This window comes from Vigna unguiculata, chromosome 5, assembly GCF_037176805.1.
Source record: "Vigna unguiculata cultivar grain cowpea cultivar isolate G323 ecotype 2 chromosome 5, ASM3717680v1, whole genome shotgun sequence".
In the NCBI taxonomy this organism is placed as follows: Eukaryota; Viridiplantae; Streptophyta; class Magnoliopsida; order Fabales; family Fabaceae; genus Vigna; species Vigna unguiculata.
Genome location: NC_140796.1, coordinates 55,274,534 through 55,290,130, shown reverse-complemented (window position 1 = coordinate 55,290,130; position 15,597 = coordinate 55,274,534). Strand labels below are relative to the sequence as shown.

Here is a 15,597-nt window from a genome sequence, read left to right as displayed (position 1 = left end):
TATAAAATTCAGAGGGGGCGATAGACAAAATAACCACAGAAGTCGCATGTCACTAATAATTTTAAGTTTTTCTGCAACATTTCAATTAGACGGGTATTTTAATGATACAGAATTTTTACATGATAGAAGAAAGAAATTAAAATTAATGTTGTTTAAATATGAAAAATCATGAACAGTGTCTTTGGCTAGGAGAACAATTTACAAAACATATCTTTCACATCTAAAACTAATTGTTGTAATCAATATGATCATTCTCCATTTACTAAATATATCTTTCACATCTAAAACCATAATCTTTGGCAAGGAGAACACTTACATATGATCTGTGCACAAACCTTCAATCGTCAAGGGGCTCCGTTTACTTGTATAATCTAATCCAAAGTCATGTTTAGCAAAACACAAATCTGATGTAACATTTAATAATGAATTGAGCCAAAATAATTCACAACCATCTTAGACCATTCTCTGTTTTCACCAACAATATTTTATGATAAACGGTGAAATAAACAACATCATCGGGCTACGTATATTTAAATGTATATTTGTACATATATAGTAAATGAAACAATTGACCGAAAGGGGAACAAACAAATGCAAATAATATCATCTTGTAACTAGAGTGAAGATGTTGTAGCCAGGGTGAAGACAACAACACCCAAGGAAAGATTAATTCTATGAAGGAGGATGAGAAAACTTCAATAATTTTGCCTCCAATGTATACAATTTTAAGCTCTCATGCCAATAATACAATAGATCATATAAAATCCAAATGCGGCAAGGACTAAAATTAATTAAGTATTCAAGAGAGGAAACGACTCATGTCAGCAAGACTGTTAAAATCCATATAATCCTGGCTATTATAATTCATGAACTCCCCTGTGAGTTAATATATTCAACTAAAATCAAGAATAACACATTGCTAATACAAGTAGGTGAATCTGTTGCATACAATGAAAAAGAGCAGAGAAAAATAAAGCTCATACTATTAATTCCAGACAGTCCCTCTTAGAAAACCAACACAGAGGATTACATAGCAAAGGCATCGTCCAAAAACGAACTAGCCTAGTCATAGAATGGGTGTGACATCCTCGATATAAACTCAACATCGCAAACAAATATAATCGGCATGATAAACTGACAAAACTACACTCATTAATCAACCTAGCTTTTCCATAAACGGTTCAATCAAGCTTTGGCCATTGACTATTTTTGTTGTTGCAATAATCAAATCATATGCCATGCCCTCCTACAAAATAAACCACTATGAGAATTCGAAGATAAGCAGTCAAAAAGATTTACTCATAATGCCCAGTCAATTGGATAAAGCAATCAAAAAGATTTATTCATAAGCCTATTTGTTCTTTCAGCCATTATATTTATCTTTTCTCTGGTTCTGCTCATTGTATCCCAGTTCATTATATCCCTAGTCTTTTCAATTAAGAACTCTGATGTTCCAAGTCCCTCCTGTAGTGTTTCAGACATCTGAGACTTTTTGGCATGACCATGAAGTCTGCAAATGTGTTTGGAAAACAAAGTTTAGGAATTAATTTGGTTATTCTGTGTTGGGTAAGTTATAAAATAGGAAACGATTTTGAAATTCTTAAGTTGTGGTGGGTATTTAGAAGAAATCCACTCAACTTTGGGTGGATTTTGATATTTCTTTTTTAATTACTCCAGCTTCCCAATTTGATCCTTATTTGATTACCCTTTGTGCGTTCTCTAGGTCATGTTATCACAGGTATGGTCCAGAAGAAAGTTATCCATATTTCTCCACAATTCCCCAGTGCTCACTGAAGATAGAATATAAGAGAGCACCAGACAGAGATTTCCATAATTAAAGAACCCCGCTGGGGCAAGCCCACCCACCCACTCACCTAAAAAATAATTGCTCATCCACCAAGCTCAGCCACACAACACAAATTTATGAAGCAACGAAATCCACCTACCCGAAACATTATGTACCATAACCATATTAAAAAAATAATAAATTATAAGTTATTGGTTAACCTAGTGTCTACGCGACATTGAGAAATAGGCAACAGTTATGACACACCTGAGTGCTGAAAAAGCGGAGTGCGGAAATCTCTGCAAAGGTAACACCCCCAACAAAGACAACAAGCACCAGGGCACGCCTTCCATCTGGTACCCTGAAAGATACGAAGTTCCAGAAAAGAATTACAAGATCTCTTCCTCAAAGACTCCAAATTTTAGTAAATGTTGATACACCATGTCAAATGAAAACCATCAAGTTCTAAAAGGTTTATCTATTAAGAACCTTAGTTAATAGATTACACAAGACATTAAACCACACCTTAGGAGGTAAATCCACACCAACAAGTAAAAGATTTTGGATAAAATATAGCTGAATCGGTATAAACCTTATTAACAGGCATAATTTTATTGTAGTGATTTAACCCTTACACGAAAAGATAAGCATTGAATTTCCTGGCATTTATTACATTTTTCTGATACCATTTTACTAGAGATAAAGAGATGCAGAATTTTTAAAGCTGACACTAGGTAAAACATACTTGGCCAAGCTGGTGGTTGAAACCCCTGATAAAGTGTCAAATGATGGACTATTTGAAAATCCGCCCTGCACAGTAAAATATAAAGACTAAGAAAGGTGAATGGGATAATATGTGACTTTGATTCAAACAGTTATAAATAGCATAGAAACATTACATGAGAAAAAACATTCAGTCAGAGTTCACAGGTACTAACCCTCTTTGTTTCTAAATGTGGTCCAGGTAGTAGCTTCAAAATTTCTTCAACAGGACGCCTAAAAGATCAGTAACAGTCAGTAATGTTTCAGTTGATCGACTATTAAGCTTAGTTCACAACCCAAACATAGAAAAAATTAAAGCAAGCAAGATAAATTCAAGCTAAAGAAAAGGTATTGCATGCATAAATAGCAAAAGGGAAAATGTGAAGTTTTAAAAAACTGTAATTAGGTAGTTGTTTAATATCAAACAGCCTTCAATTTTATCATAGCATATGGACAGTCTAGAGAGGCGTTTCACTGCTAGATATGTTGGGCCTTGCTGATAAAATAAAAAATAAAAAAACTGCTAGGTATGTGGGGACATCGGCATGTATTAGTGTAGAGCCAGCTGTCAACAGCTGTCATTCTGTTATGCTTAGTTAGTATACAACTATCAATCTGTTGTATTGTTGTGTATAAATACGTGTTGTAACCCTATTGTAAATATCAAGTATCATCTACTCAATATATTCAGTTTCCTCTGCTAAGAGCATTTCTCCTTTTTCTGTTCTTACTCTTTTCTGTTATGGTATCAAGAGCCAGAAATCTCCATTAATGGAGTCGTCGCATCCTACTTTCTCAACCTCTTCCATTCCTTCTTTTCATCCTATCTCTGAGAAGCTGAGTGAGTCCAACTTTCTTTTATGGCAGCAGCAAGTTGAACCAGTGATCAAAGCACACAAACTGCAGAGATTTGTTGTGAATCCTGTTATTCCCGTACGGTTTCTTACTGAAGATGATCGTGCAGCAGGCAGTGAGAATCCAGCGTACTCTACTTGGTAATAGCAAGACCAAATCCTTCTATCGTGGCTTCAATCGACGCTTTCTTCTTCGATCTTGTCTCAATTGATCGGTTGTGTACATTCGTATGAAGTTTGGGACCAACTTCATGACTATTTTCAAAAACAGACGTGTGCGAAAGCCAGACAATTACGAACAGAGCTTCGCACCACGACGCTTGAGCAAAAATCAATGTCTGAGTTTCTTCTTCGCATTAAGTGTCTGGTTGATGCTCTCAGCACTTGCGGTGATCCTGTTTTGCCTCGTGAACATCTAGATGCTATTCTTGAAGGTTTACCAAAAGATTATGGACCGATTATATGTTATCGAAAGCAAAAGTTTCGAAAGAAGTTACTCGAATCTCCTTCGATTAACGTTGCTCAAGACGGATCCAGTTACAATTCTCCAAACAACTTCCGTTCTCAGGTCCAACATTTCAATAACACATACTCTGTTAATAGAGGCACTCCTGGCTATACTGGCAATTCTAATCGGACTGGTAATTTTGATCGAATAACCACTGCCTATAACCGCGGAGGTGGTGGTTTTACTCGCGACACTCGTGGTTGTGGAGGCAACGGCAGAGGAAGAGGTCGTTATGCAAACTTCCAGTGCCAAGTTTGCTTGAAATTTGGTCATACTACAACTGTGTGTCATTATCGGTTTGATTCTGATTATCAACCTAACTCAACATTAAGCCTTCAAGAGCATGTGTTTTGTAATTCTTCCAGCACGTCAGATGTTCGACAGAATGCGTCACAGACCAAAAATGTTGTTCCAAGTGCCATGATCCTTAACTCTGAAAATCAGGATCCGAACCTTACTACATGGATCCCTGACTCTGGTGCTTCGTTTCATGTTACTGGAGAGTCTCAAAATATTCAACAACTTCAGTCCTTTGAAGGTCCAGACCAGATCTACATAGGCAATGGCCAAGGGCTCCCTGTTCAGTCGTCAGGTTTCACAAAAAATTGTTCACCTTTGAATCCCAACTTTCCTTTAGCTCTTAATAAACTGTTGCTTGTTCCGTCTGTTACCAAGAATTTAATTAGTGTCAGTCAGTTTTGCAAAGACAAGCATGTCTTCTTTGAGTTTCATCCTAATCGTTGTTTTGTTAAATCACAGGCCACAAATGAGATCTTGCTTCATGGCTCCTTGGGTCCTGATGGTCTCTATGTATTTCCACAGTTACAGACTTCTCAATCTGCTGCTCAACCATCCTTCTCTGTCTTTTCTATGTCTCCGAGTACTACTACTAATAAAAGTGTTGATCCAAGGTTTTCTATTCAAGATTCCAAGCCATCTGAGCATGTTGCTCCTAGTTCTCAAACTTTGTGGCACCTTAGATTAGGTCATCCCAATTCAAATGTACTTAAAATTGTTCTGAATCATTGTAATATTCCCATATCAAATGAAAATTTGTTTGAGTTTTGTGCAGCTTGTTGTGTTGGAAAATCACATCGTCTACCCTCTTCCTCATCCCAAACTGTTTATTCTGTTCCGCTTGAACTTGTCTATAGTGATCTATGGGGTCCTTCCAATGTTGTGTCAACAAATGGTTTCTCTTATTACATAAGCTTTGTTGATGCTTTCTCTAAGTTCACTTGGATTTATTTTCTGAAAAATAAGTCTGAAACCTTCACTGTTTTTCAGCAATTTAAGGCCATGGTTGAACTGCAGTTTAATACCAAATTAAAGAGCATTCAAACAGATTGGGGGGGTGAATTCAGACCTATGTCTTCATACTGTAAAAATCATGGTATTGTTCATAGGCTTATTTGTCCTCATACACATCATCAAAATGGTGTTGTTGAGAGGAAACATAGACATATTGTTGAGTTGGGAATGACTCTTCTTAAGCAAGCCTCTCTTCCAATCAAGTTTTGGGACTTTGCCTTCAAACCTCTGTTTACTTAATCAACAGGTTGCCCACATCCTCCTTACAGTTTCAAGTTCCATACACTGTCTTGTTTCACAAGTCTCCTGATTATGCCTTCTTGAGAAACTTTGGTTGCTCTTGTTATCCCTTTCTACGTCCCTATAACAAAGACAAGTTGGAATTCAGGTCTCATGAATGTATATTTTTAGGCTATTCTCCTTCTCATAAGGGTTATAAGTGTTTGTCTTCTAGTGGTCGTTTATATGTTTCCAAGGATGTTGCCTTTAATGAGTTGAAGTATCCTTTTCTTGACTTATTTCTCACCACTAGTAATAAATATGTTGTTTCTCCCATTGTGGATACTTTGCCCAGTACCACTATTCCAATTGTTTCGTCTTCTCCTTCTACTCCAGGTGTAACCAGTCAGTTTTCTCCACCCACCAATACTTCTTCTGCTGTTATTGCTCCTATTTCTGGTCAGTCTCCAGGTTCTGTGAGTCATTCTTCTCCTCCTCATTCCTCTCCACAAAATATACATCCTATGCAGACCAGGTCTAAAGCTGGTGTTTTTAAACCCAAAATTCACTCTTCTCTTCTGTTAACAACCTGTGAACCCAACAGTGTGAAACAGGCCCTTGCTGATCCTGAGTGGTTTGCTGCTATGAAACAAGAGTTTCAAGCTCTTATTGATAATAATACTTGGGACTTAGTTACTCTTCCGAATGATAGACAACCAGTGGGTTGTAAGTGGGTTTTTCGAATAAAAGAAAATGCTTATGGTTCTGTGAATAGGTACAAAGCCGCCCGCTTAGTGGCTAAAGGATTCCATCAAGTTGCAGGTTGTGATTTTACTGAGACATTCTCTCCTGTCATAAAACCTGTTACCATTCGATTGATTCTTACTCTTGTTGTTACTAACAAGTGGGATTTGTTTCAGCTCGATGTTAATAATGCATTCCTAAATGGTTCTCTTCAAGAAACTATATATATGCAACAGCCACCAGGGTTTGACAGTGGTGATAAATCTCTGGTTTGCAGACTTAATAAAGCCATATATGGTCTTAAGCAAGCCCCGAGGCAGTGGTTTCAGCGTCTAAAACAGATTCTGCTACAACTTGGTTTTGTTGATAGCAAGTATGATCCTTCTTTGTTCATTTACAGAGATAACAACAGTACCGTGTATGTTTTAATATATGTGGACGACATCATAATTACTGGCAGCTGTGTTTCTCTGGTTCCACGCTTTATATCTCAGCTTCATTCTAACTTTTCTCTTAAACAATTGGGTAAATTGGATTACTTTCTTGGTATAGAGGTTAAGTCTTTTCTTGATGGCTCTCTTGTTCTGACTCAAAGTAAGTATATTAGAGATCTCTTACAAAAGACTAAAATGGTTGAAGCCCAATCTATTTCATCACCTATGACAACGCACTGCAAACTCAGTAAACATGGGACAAATTCTTTTCATGACCCTTCTCTGTACAGGTCAGTTGTTGGTGCCCTTCAGTATGTTACTGTCACTCGTCCCGAGTTAAGCTATGTTGTTAATAAAGTGTGCCAGTTTATGGCTACTCCATTGGATTCACATTGGGTTGCTGTCAAGCGTATTTTGCGCTACTTAAAAGGCTCTGTCAGTCATGGCTTACATATTCAAGCAGCTCCTTCCTCCAAACCGTTTCTCATCAAAGCTCTATGTGATTCGGATTGGGCCTCTGATCTTGATGATCGACGTTCTACGTCAAGGACTGCAATCTATTTTGGCCCCAATCTTGTCTCTTGGTGGTCGAAGAAACAAACTGTTGTTGCTAGGTCCTCCACTGAAGCAGAATATCGCTCTTTAGCAAGCACTGCAGCTGAAATTACCTAGATCCAAACTCTTCTTGTTGAATTAGTTGTTTCCTCCGCTGTGCCAGCTTTATATTGTGATAATCAGAGTGCGGTTGCTGTCACTCACAATCCAGTTTTACACTCTCGCATTAAACACATGGAAATAGATGTTTTCTTTGTCAGGAAAAAAGTCTTAACTTAGAAGCTTCAGGTTTTTCATATACCTGCAACAGATCAGTGGGCTGATGCCTTAACTAAGCCTCTATCTCCTAGCCGTTTTCTGTTTTTACATTCCAAACTCAATGTTGTTGATTCATTTTGTAATTCTCAACCCCATTGAGTTTGTGGGGGGCTATTAGTGTAGAGCCAGCTGTCAACCGCTGTCATTCTGTTATGCTTAGTTAGTATACAGCTGTCAATCTGTTGTATTGTGTATAAATACGTGTTGTTACCCTATTGTAAATATCAAGTATCATCTACTCAATATATTCAATTTTATCATAGCATATGGACAGTCTAGAGAGGCGTTTCACGGCTAGATATGTTGGGCCTTGCTGATAAAAAAGAAAATAAAAAAACTGCTAGGTATGTGGGGACATTGGCATGCCTTGTCACATGACTCGATCTTTGTTTCCAGGGGTTTCTTTTGTATTTTATTGTGAGAATGTCGTTCTCTATCTTTATACTGTCCATTTCTTTTCAATCAGAATTCTCTTTCTTTAAACCATGTTGGGAGAGGATTACTCACACTGGATGTGCTCAAGTTAACAATAAGACAGACAATAAAATATCCTGCTTTCCGTAGCATGGATTGAAAAATGATTGTTGACAAAATTATACAATGAAACTAACATCTCAATTAAACATGGTGTTTAACATTTTAAACTAGAGTTTTTAAGGTCGGCACAAACTCATTTCTAACGGCATAACATTTTACAAAAGCCAACTAGGATCTAAAGATGCATGAGATGAAATTTAAAGTTCAATGAGTTGAACTTCGTTATAAATTTATACAATTGCGTTTGTAGGTAATAATGAAACGAGAAAGTTTATTTTCATAATAAACAAGAACAAGAGAGACAGTCATTATTAGAGATTCAGATTTACCATCCAGAACGAATGGCATGCTGGACCAGTCGAATGCTGAGAGGTGCATATCCAGAGAAGACGTAAGCAATATCATTGGGGCTGTCCTAGTAGGAAATCATTTTAAGAGTAAGCAGGGAAACAGGACAAAGTAGATAATTGTACAACATTTGCTTATCAAATAGCAATAATAACAACAACTTAATAGAGCCCAATGAGATTTAAAATGCATACATGAAGACAAATTAAAAGAATACAATACGCTAGAAGTGTCATTAACTGCCACTGCAAAATGAATTGATTTTTGAACAGAGAATTCTGGCTATAGACACTAAGTAAATAAACAAAAGAACAATAGAAGAGCTCATGGTTAAAAATAGCTGGGAAAAATATTGCTTCAAGACTGCAACAATAAATTAATCTTAAATGCGATTGGGCAAATATTAAAGATTTGGGATGCTTAGTTCAACATTTGTTATCACTTCAAAATGGAAATATGTATGCCGTATTTTATTTCTCTCGCACTCACCCATCACCATGTTTACACAGATTATCCAAATCGTGACCATGAAATTAATATAAAATTTAAAATATATCAAATGTCTAATGATCACATCATTTAGAAGAAATTACTTGGCTGTATCGGTGTCTTCAACCACAAGCTGCAAAGCACGTTTTATAGTGACCCAATTGCTTTTTGACTCCTAAAAGAATCACAGGCACAATAAGAGTTAATTATTAAATGACAAATACATAACCCATTTGAATTTGAAACTAAACACCTAGAGTATTGTACCTGCTTTTTAAATAGTCCAGCTTTCTCTAAATTGTTTAGCATTGCTACGTGCTCAAATCCATAGCTATGAAGTAGTTCTCTCCTATGAATTGGAAGTTACAAATATACATTAAAACTAAGTACTTCAAAAAATAAAATCTGCTAGTATATTGTACAAAAAGCAAATGGGAATAACATTATAGGCTAGGGATTCCCATTAATCTACAAACGTAACAAAATGAAGAAAAAAAAAATAGGACAAGGTATCAATGAAGCATGCAAGCTTGCCTGAAGTAGTCAAAGTGCTTCTTTGGCAACCCAGAATTAGTAATAGAAAATAGTATTAGAAGGCGTAAGACTGTTGTCAAAGGCTCCTGCTTATGGATCAGTTCTTCAATATAATCAAAGCATCTGCATAGGTGATGACAAAAGTTTCATATTATAAACACATTCAGTTATGTGCATGCATCTGTGAACTGTAATGCCTCAATAGCAATCAATTGCAGCACTGACCCGGCTAACAATACCATAAAATTAGTTTTGGCAAATCAAGTCTATAGTTTATTCCATGTAATTTAAAATTCATCCATGAACAGCAACTATAAGCGCTACTTCATTTATCTCAGGTGCTGTAAATTAAACAACCTAAACTATAATATGGCATTATGACCAGCAAATAAAGCTGAATTGCCTATTACAACCTAAACTATAATATGGCTTTATGCACATATAGCCAATTTTAAGTCTTAATATGCAAATTTCTATTAGCAGGCAGTTATTAGTCAAAGATACTTGATGCACTAAATTCTTGTTTACAAGGAAAACAAAGCACCCCAAGGCCATGTCTTCGATGGTAGACTTCCCAAATTGCATCTCAGTTTTTATTCTCATGTTTAATGCCGATCCACAACGTATACTAAAAGCTTGGTTTTAAGTTTTGACAAAGAAAGTTGATATCAAATTAAATTTTAGGCATAAATTGTTGGCCTTAGATGAAAAATCCTCAAATTTTCATGGCGAACAAGAAAAAGCATAAAATATATACCCCAAACCAAAACATGAAGCTTTCAAATAGAAGAAGCTACAAAGTAATATGCTCCAAACAATGGTACTAAAGTACCAGTTCCTACCTTAGACAATTAAATATGGTTAATAAAACGTATTCATTTGCCCATCTTACACATTATCATCTACTCCCTCCAAAATACATGATATCACATCCTACTTAATTCATATAAAGAGGGAAATTATATTAATTTAAAATACAACAACATCAAGTATATAAAACTCTCTGTATGCAAAATTAACTCACATGTCATAACTCTGGGACTCCACGATTGTATGTTCCATATCAAGTTGCCCAAGAAATGAAGGCTTTGACGTGAACGTTGATAGATGCTGGGCAAGATTTATGTGCCTCTGGGAAGTTATTTAAGGAATATTCTGAGTTGATAGACACTGTGATGTATTAATGAAATATCAAAATTACAACAAAAATGTTCTTACAGTCATCTCCGGCAATGAGTTCAGCTTTTTCACGAAGTCCTTCAACTCAGAAACTGTTTGTGTCTGGTCATCATGGAAAGTAATATATATTAGAAATTAGAAAGCTTTTACAAATCCATTTTAATTTTCCAAAAGTAATAAAAACTTAATTTAAGCGCATCTGGAATTGTTTGAGTAAACACAATTTATTCAAGCAATAGATATTTTTTTCTATTTTTAAATATTGCATCCTTCAAACAAACATCAAACTGTAGTACCTCTGAAGATAAAGTATGGCAGAAAAACTATTTGAAAACTTCAATTTATTATATTTTGGAAACAGCACAATTTCAGTCGATTCACTGATATTACTCACATAAAACAAGGTTTCAATTACTTTTGTAAAATTGACAGCAAAATCAATGTCCAAGTATAAGGCCATATACTTACAGTAGTTGTCATTTCTGTGTAGTCTTGCTTCATGGAAGTAGCTTTTTGACGCAAAATCTGCAATACTGCAGACAGCAACTAAGAAAATAGAACTACAAGAGAGCCAAAGATTTTTTGATTAATGTTTCTCTCCTTGCTCTTCTGTGTGTGTGTGTGTGTGTGTGTGAGAGAGAGAGAGAGAGAGAGAGAGAGATTATTTAGTTATAACTATGCTACAAGTGGTAAAAATGAATCAACCTGGACAACAACTTCAAAGTTTAGATCCCGAATCTCCTTAAAAAGCTTGTCACTAACAAAATCCATGAAAGTAAACATTATTTCAATAAATTACTTCGAGCAAATGGAAAATGAACAATAAAATAATAATTGCAAAGAAACAGAATATGGATGTCTGAATTATGGCTTAAAAGAGGATTTGGAGAAAAAGGTCATCCAGAAACATATATTTCTTTTTGCTACACCACAACAACAAAAATTATTGTAATATAGGCATCATTCAAGGTTCACGTCCTCTTACAACTTTAATTACATACAAACTGATATTCAAGGTAGCAAAAAAACTCAGATATTGCTTAATAGAAAACCAATCAAGCCTTTAGTACAACATATTCACTGAACATAATGTGATATAAATAAAATAGGATTTCTTCAATCAAATTAAAAAAGAAACAAATTAAAGGATGTGATATAAATAAATAGGGATTCCTTCAATTAAATTTACAAAGGAAAGAATTAAAGGGAAAACGTCTTGAAGCTGAGATCATGTTTATAACAACAATAATAATAACCCAAATTCCAAACATTATCTCATTAAGTGAAGTTGGAATGGATCAATTGTTTTGTCATTAATTATCTTTGTAATACTCTTTAATCTAAATAAGATCATTCTGCCAGGAGGAAAGCACACTTATGCATATGAAGAAAAAAATTGTTTCTCATTCCTCCACAATATAAACATGTATGATCGGCTTCAATTAATGATGCAGAGCAGTATGAATCGTGTCAGGATATGGGTATCAAAAAATATCTAGAAGGAGAATCGATTTGACGGAGCAACCTACTCATTAACAGATTGAAAAAGTTTCAAGCAAAATAAAAGATTGGAAAAGTAACAAAAACATGATACAAATCATCCATGTGATAGAAAAGGGGTCTCATGTTTGCAAACCAGATAGAGCAAGTGAGAAATGTAACTTACCTTGAATTCAGGGGAACTTTGGTTTTTTTTCCTTCTTGTTGAAGACCCATAATAGATGCATCAAGCTCTACAGAGCCATTGTTGATGTGCAGAAACTACAATTATACAAATTCAGCAAAATAGTCATCGTCGCTTCAAACATATTTATAGTATGAGTAAATTTATACAAAATATTTTTCTGAAGATCAATTCATGCCCCTACAATAATCCATGATGTTTAATTCTAAAGCTCCTTGACAAAATCACCAAAACATACAATGGAAAAACTTCCACATTGTAATTTGCAACATCACAAAATTTGTTTGGGGATATTCTCAAAAGAAAAGCCCGATCAAATAACACAGCTAAATCTTTTATGCAATAAATATTCATTCTTAAAAGTGTATATTGATTATGTATTAACTTGCCTCATCAAGCAGTCCCTCGTATGTTAATTGGGAACACAAAGGGGTAACCATGTCCACCTGCACTCAAAGCATACCCAAATTCAATGACCACCATTCATGTGGACCCTACTCATTCAAACAACTGAAATGGTAGGACCTAAAAAAGAATGTAAGTTAATGTGAATATACAAAATTAAGCATGGATGAAGAACTAGTAATAAATTGTTTAATTTCAAAAAAATTCAATCTCATTTATGTAAAAAAAGTCTTTCATTAACATTTATTTTATGAAGTAATGAAGGATAAATGTATTGGACGTGAAATGCACTCTTTAAGCATTAACAAAAACATTCATAGACAACATAGTACAAGGGCACCAAGTATAACGTCCCCCAAAGACACTACCAATCAGAACAACGGAGATGAGATGGGAAACAGGTGGTACCTCTCTATCTAGAAGGATTAGTGTATTTATCTCTGGCACAACAATCTGTGTAAACGAAACAGAGGATTATATGGTGTATTTTAATTTTTGAATTGAATACAATATCAACATAGCTTTTGTTTGTTATTCTGCTACTCTAACTTGAAGAGAAAGACAGCGCAGAGATAAATTACATCAGATGAGTTAACTGGTTCCTCAGCTTGCATTCGGTTTAGGATGTCTGCAACACACACAGATGCTTTTCCTTTTGCCCTCACATTTGGTATCACTCCAAAAGAAAACTACGAAAAATTAAATGAAATGAAATAGTTATAAGTACATACACACAATGATTGAGATCATGTTAGATTTGATGTTAATGATGATGATGGTATTTCATAAAAGGACAACTGTATGCGACTACTCCCTACTTGTTTGATGCTAATTGTTCATGTCTAAGGAAAATTTCAAGTGTGTGAGTTCAAAAGTACAACCTCAAGTTTGTGAATAGCTTTAGCAATGTGCCAAAGCGATCCTGTATCACCATCAACTTGGCATTCCTACCACCGAGAGAAGGCAAACAAGAATAAATAATTAGTCAAACCAAATACAGAAGTAAATTTGATAAATTACAACACTAAAAGAAATTCTATAAATAAGTCACAACCAGAAGAAGTATTAATATCCAGCTTACTTTGTAAGAAAGATCAAGTTCAAATGATAACACATCTTCATCCATCGGTACAATATACAAGGGATATTCCCCAATTGAAACCATATGATGTAATTTCTCTTCCTCAAGAACCTGAGCACGAAAAATATTCATTTATGCCTGGCAGAGATTTCATGTTTAAAATAGAGAGGCATCCTGCCCAACTACGAAAATTATTTGTTTCCAATGAAAGCTTTACCTTCTCACAAACAACAGTGCGGCGGGGGACAAAATAAACATGATATTCTCTTTGCAGTCCTTTTGATAGATCATTATGAATATTAGAACATATGAATTTCATCAACTTGGGCTGAGCATGCACAAGGTAAACTACTTTGCTGCAATCAGTCTGAATTGGATCACTAGAAAGATGTCGCAATTCAACTCCATGCTCCTGTTTGTAATTCAGTGTGAACTCTCAATATCAACAAAATATTAAAACAAGCAAACAGTCTATTCACAAAAGAACTACGAATTTTTGTGGGTAAATGTTGTTAAATAACCACCATTGAAGGGAAGCCCGTTATGGTGGAGCCATAGGTCACAATGGCATGTTTATATGACGGAAATTTAGCCTTCCACCATTGATAATTTCGGTGTGTAGGTACACAGAAAGATTATTATTATTTTTTATTAACAGTCAATTAAAAACTAACTAGCATATTTTAAAATGTTCGAAATATATATATATATATATATATATATAAATTTATATATATATAACAGATTATTCATGGATTGATATCCCATTACATAAAACCCAACAAGTTACTAAGGGCAAGATAAGTGCCTTGAGAATGGATGTCTGTATAATAAGTGAGAGAGAGTCTCCGAGCTTCGGATCAATGACCAAACACTTCTTTCCTCGAACCTACAAGAACACGACAAAAAGATCACACACTTGCGAACTCGATATTCAGTGCCGTTACAGTAAAAGTGATCAAAATCAAAATAAACAAAACAGTCAATTGTCCAACATCAAATCTTAATTCCAAATCACGTAACCGAAGTTGAATTTCATACGAACAAAAGAAGAGGAAAAATTCAAGGGCAAGAATTACATTCTTGAGGATGTTGAGGAGTTCTTTTTGGGACTGTTCCCTGAACGCAACGAGAAAAATTATGGTTAAAATAACTTGAAGTTGAATTTGTGAATACTGTGAGCGTGAAAAATGAATGGGATGATGAATGAGTGAGATTTGACCTAATGGATGTGAGATTGACGGGAGCATTATCTAGGTTCGGAATCTGAGCCATCGAAAAGAGGTAACACCACTACACAGTTTTCGTCTTCGCAGAAAGTTCGATCAGAGGCGAATCATAGTTGCAACTAACAGGTTCTTGGCTGAAGAAGAAAGAAATAGGATTGAAGAAAACAAGAATATAAATGTGTTCGATTAAAAAAACAAGAGCGCAACATGTTAAGAGAATACATACATACATATACATATATATATATATATATATATATATATATATATATATATATATATTGTTTTTTTTTAAATATTTAAAAAAATGGAAATAAACAACTCATTTACTTAAATAACTTAACATATCATTACATCAAATATATACTCGATTTTTTTTCTTCCATTTGATGTGAATATGTCTTCATATTATTTTTTTCTAACATTACTTTCATTCAAATTATGAATCACGTAGCAAATATAAAGAATAATAATACATGTTTTAATTTAAATAATTTTAAAAAATTTTAAAAAATAAACATAATATTAAATTTACTCATTGATATAATAAAAAAAATCAAACATATGGATAAAATAAGAATCTAAATTTCCGTCTAGTCTTTTGACGTTGTTCCGTACTC

At 34.8% G+C, this 15,597-nt stretch overlaps 1 protein-coding gene across 3 annotated transcripts; it reads right to left on the bottom strand.

Moving 5' to 3' along the window:
• Positions 1-833: 833 nt before the first annotated feature.
• ATVPS33 (Sec1/munc18-like (SM) proteins superfamily) lies at positions 834-15,186 on the bottom strand. Of its 3 annotated transcripts, XM_085673709.1 has the most exons (23): positions 14,971-15,186; positions 14,828-14,867; positions 14,557-14,637; positions 13,966-14,160; positions 13,749-13,859; positions 13,549-13,614; positions 13,249-13,356; positions 13,076-13,120; positions 12,652-12,708; positions 12,245-12,339; positions 11,284-11,335; positions 11,047-11,103; positions 10,618-10,680; positions 10,424-10,530; positions 9,400-9,522; positions 9,133-9,214; positions 8,970-9,040; positions 8,358-8,438; positions 2,725-2,782; positions 2,532-2,596; positions 2,054-2,147; positions 1,875-1,942; positions 834-1,246 (listed from the first exon to the last, which is right to left on the bottom strand). In XM_085673709.1, exons 1-22 carry the CDS (start codon positions 15,021-15,023, stop codon positions 1,922-1,924), a joined length of 1,725 nt encoding a protein of 574 aa, XP_085529835.1. In that variant the 5' UTR covers positions 15,024-15,186; the 3' UTR covers positions 834-1,246; positions 1,875-1,921. The 3 variants fall into 3 exon arrangements, 2 of the variants coding, with proteins under 2 accessions (XP_085529835.1, XP_027928896.1); XR_003604791.2 differs by lacking the exon at positions 1,875-1,942 and having other exon boundaries at positions 8,358-8,443; XM_028073095.2 differs by lacking the exon at positions 1,875-1,942.
• Between the last annotated feature and the right edge of the window lie 411 nt (positions 15,187-15,597).

What these genes read in the sequence shown, in the direction of transcription:
- ATVPS33 (XM_028073095.2), bottom strand. Translation starts at nt 15,023, where the DNA reads ATGGCTCAGATTCCGAACCTAGATAATGCTCCCGTCAATCTCACATCC. An exon ending in TCCTCAACATCCTCAAGAAT is followed by an intron (nt 14,638 to 14,827) that starts GTAATTCTTGCC and finishes GTGTTCTTGTAG; the next exon opens with GTTCGAGGAAAGAAGTGTTT. An exon ending in AAAGTTCCCCTGAATTCAAG is followed by an intron (nt 11,336 to 12,244) that starts GTAAGTTACATT and finishes GGATTTTGTTAG; the next exon opens with TGACAAGCTTTTTAAGGAGA.